A 3,239-nucleotide genomic window follows, 5' to 3' on the forward strand; every position below is an offset into this window, starting at 1 on the left:
TTGGTGTCTCTCACACCTCTCAATTTCCTTCGTGAATATCTATAACAGTGTGCTTCCTCATGTCTACAGATTTCTGCACTTTGCTCTGCTGTTGTCACACTGTAAGTACTTTTTAATTTACTTTTTTAAATATGAAACATGCTTTTTACTGAAATGATTGAAATTATATAGTTATTGTAGGGTCTACCTGATATTTGTGAAAACAAACAAAAGCTGACTGCATTTTTATATGATTTCTGTTATTATCATAATACCACAGCTGTCTTTCAGGAGGTTCATACCGGTACTTTACCGAATATACAAGAGTAGAGTAGAGAATATCCCAACACGGTGATGTTTCATGGAGTAATCCCGTCAATTCCTGGATTTTAATGAAGTGTTGGATTATTTGCACAGAAACGTGAGGAAAAACTCTCGGGTAGGCTAAGGCACTTTTAATTTAACTTTTCCAATGGATGATATTTTCATGTCTCAACCCAACGATGAGCGTTAATATTGAGAGATTTGGTGTATAAAGTACACTCTGCAGTGAATCATCGTTGCTCTTTCTCTCATGTGAGCCGTGTTTGTTAACTATGTGCATTTCTACAACGGTATTAAACTGCAACAAAGTTCGTTTATGTTATGCGTAAATACTCATTTAAGTGTAAGAGACAGATAAAAATATGAGACACGTTCAGACTTAAGTAGGATTTACTTTATATTTAGTGAGAAATACTGTTCAGGTGTTCAATAAATATCCACCCTGATGGGCTGAGGCTGGTAAATGGGATGTCAGGCTACACTGAGGAGAGCTTAGAGGTGTTGCTGTATACTCACTATGCAGTCACAACAACCTAAACACACTCACACAGTAAACACATGAACCACTCATGTGTCTTAGTGTGTTTAACTACAACTATAACAGGGAAGAGACAATAAACTGGCAAAGAAATAAAACTACAGTTTACCAAACAAAGTAAGGATAGCAGTTGGTTCTAAAATGTGGAACAGTGTTAAATATGGCTGACACTTAGAACAAACCTCAAATTAGACAAAACAGCAGCAAGAGGAGACCAACAAGAGACATTTTACACATTAATATGGTCCTCCACCTTTATACACTGGCACATGCAGAGACAATATGCAGCATCAAATTATAATGTGTTTGACAAAACACAATGAAGTAGCAGCAAAAACGCTTCAGTAAAGCTGAAGTTTTGTAAATTGACATTAGTGTTGTTTTAAGCGTCCCATTTATCTAGTGCTGTTCCTTTACATGACAGTAATGTTAATGCAGTTTGATAGTTTGGATAGCTTGACTGCTTATGCATTCCCACTGTGTGTTGTTTGTCCACAATTACTGTAATTATCACCATACGTGTTAAAGTTCTGCTTCATCCTCACTCAGATTTTTACATGGAAGACTTTTTACATTTCCAGAGTGAGTGAAGGAATCAGGAGAGAGGAGACAGAAGTGAGGAAGAATTGCAGGATGTAGTGGAGTTGAAAGAAAGAGAAACAGTTTACACCTGAATCATCTTGCAGTCTTGTAGCACAGTTACATTACTGCACACAGACACCTGAGAAAGGCTTTTAAAAACATGTTACTTGAACTGAATTCATAGAAGAACAAACTGTAGACTGACTGAGATCTGACTAAAAGTCCTTTGCTCAGTCATGTATAATAAGGAAGATGAACATGAGCACATGTTGTGATGCATGAATGAAACCTGACTTATCTTTTCACAAGTGTGATGACTGAACTTTGACCTCATGTGTTGATGACTCCTCTCCTCTGTCTCCTCTCACAGGGAGAAGATGATCTGCAGGATCCTTCTGCTCATCAGCCTGACCTCCTGTGTCTGTGGTTAGTTTAAACCTTCAGTTTGACATAAAGATGAACAACAGAATAAACCTTCAGCCTCACAAACATATTTTATGACTTCCATTTTAAAATATGTCAGTGAAAACATTAGAACTATTAAAGCTGGTAGATGACAGTTGGGAAGATCCTCTAACTTCAGTTATTGATTAGATTGTATTAATTATTGGCATCATGCATTACCTTTTTATACTCTTGTATCTTTAAACACTTAGCTGTATTTCTAAATATATATAGGTGGAGTTTAAGGGCTCAAATGTTAAAGTTCTTAGTTTGTCTGGTCCTCACTTTCCCTCTCTGTCTCCTCAACAGGAACATTTGTATTGAACGTGACAGAGACCTCCTACCAGGCAGAGGAGAACCACAACATCACACTGGAATGGATGTTTACAACCAAAACTAACAGTTCCTCCACCATACTTATAATTAATTGTCAACTGTTAACTGATGTTAAACCCTTGGTCCTGTATCATCTATATAAGGGTGTTGAGGACTCAGAGTTTCAGGATGGACAGTTTGCAGGACGAGTTCAGTGTGACAAAGACGCCCTCAGAGAAGGACGAATCAGACTTCATGTGTCCAGAATCAGGACTGATGACTCGGGTCTGTACCTGTGTGAAGTGAGAACAAATTATGGTTGGAACAGAGGAAAAGGCCGACTCACTGTCACTGGTAAGATGATTCAGTAAAACTCAGCAGAACTATGAAATATGTTCCAACTTAATGTGTTGTGGTTATTTAGTTTTCTTTGGTGAAATGTTGTTTCTTCACATGAATGACACAGATGTGTTTGGTGTCTTTACAGCAGCGAGGGATTGGCCTGAACCTGAGACACCAAACACAGCGAGTCGGGAAAGGATCGGCCTCTACTGTGTACTGGGACTGACAGCAGCAGCTATATCTGTACTGACTGTTTAGTCATTCACTCTCTGCCTGTTAAACAAGATTTATACTCGGTCCAGTGGTGGATTTCAGAAAACTTACGGTTTAGCAGATGGATCAGAGGAAACAATTTGATTCAATTTTATACCAAAGACACAGAACACACAAGTCTCCCATTGGCTGTCAGGTAACCATAGCAACAACATTGATGCGTCATGCACTTAAATTACAAACTGTAAAAACTAATGATGGTTAAAACACATCCTGCCTTTATTTTATGCTTTCCGTGAGTGTTGGGACATGCTGGACACTTACACATTGATTATGTATGTATAAAGAGGATGAACATAAAGGTAATTATTTAAGTTGTGTATGATGGACACCAGGGTGTCTAGTTGGACTATTCATGATTAACATTAAGTTCATATTAAGAGGTGTAATGTTGATGGTATGATGTCAATATGACTGTCAACAGATCATTTTCACTGTCTAT

General features: G+C 37.9%; 1 protein-coding gene across 1 annotated transcript; it reads left to right on the forward strand.

Moving 5' to 3' along the window:
* The first annotated feature begins 208 nt into the window (after nt 1–208).
* LOC122987429 (butyrophilin-like protein 8) lies at nt 209–2,815 on the forward strand. Its single transcript, XM_044359320.1, has 4 exons — nt 209–418; nt 1,794–1,849; nt 2,177–2,536; nt 2,670–2,815. The coding sequence occupies exons 2-4, from the start codon at nt 1,801–1,803 to the stop codon at nt 2,780–2,782; spliced, it is 522 nt and encodes a 173-aa protein (XP_044215255.1). The 5' UTR covers nt 209–418; nt 1,794–1,800; the 3' UTR covers nt 2,783–2,815.
* Nucleotides 2,816–3,239: the final 424 nt, after the last annotated feature.

The sequence above is a fragment of the Thunnus albacares genome, chromosome 8 (genome assembly GCF_914725855.1).
Source record: "Thunnus albacares chromosome 8, fThuAlb1.1, whole genome shotgun sequence".
NCBI lineage: Eukaryota > Metazoa > Chordata > Actinopteri > Scombriformes > Scombridae > Thunnus > Thunnus albacares.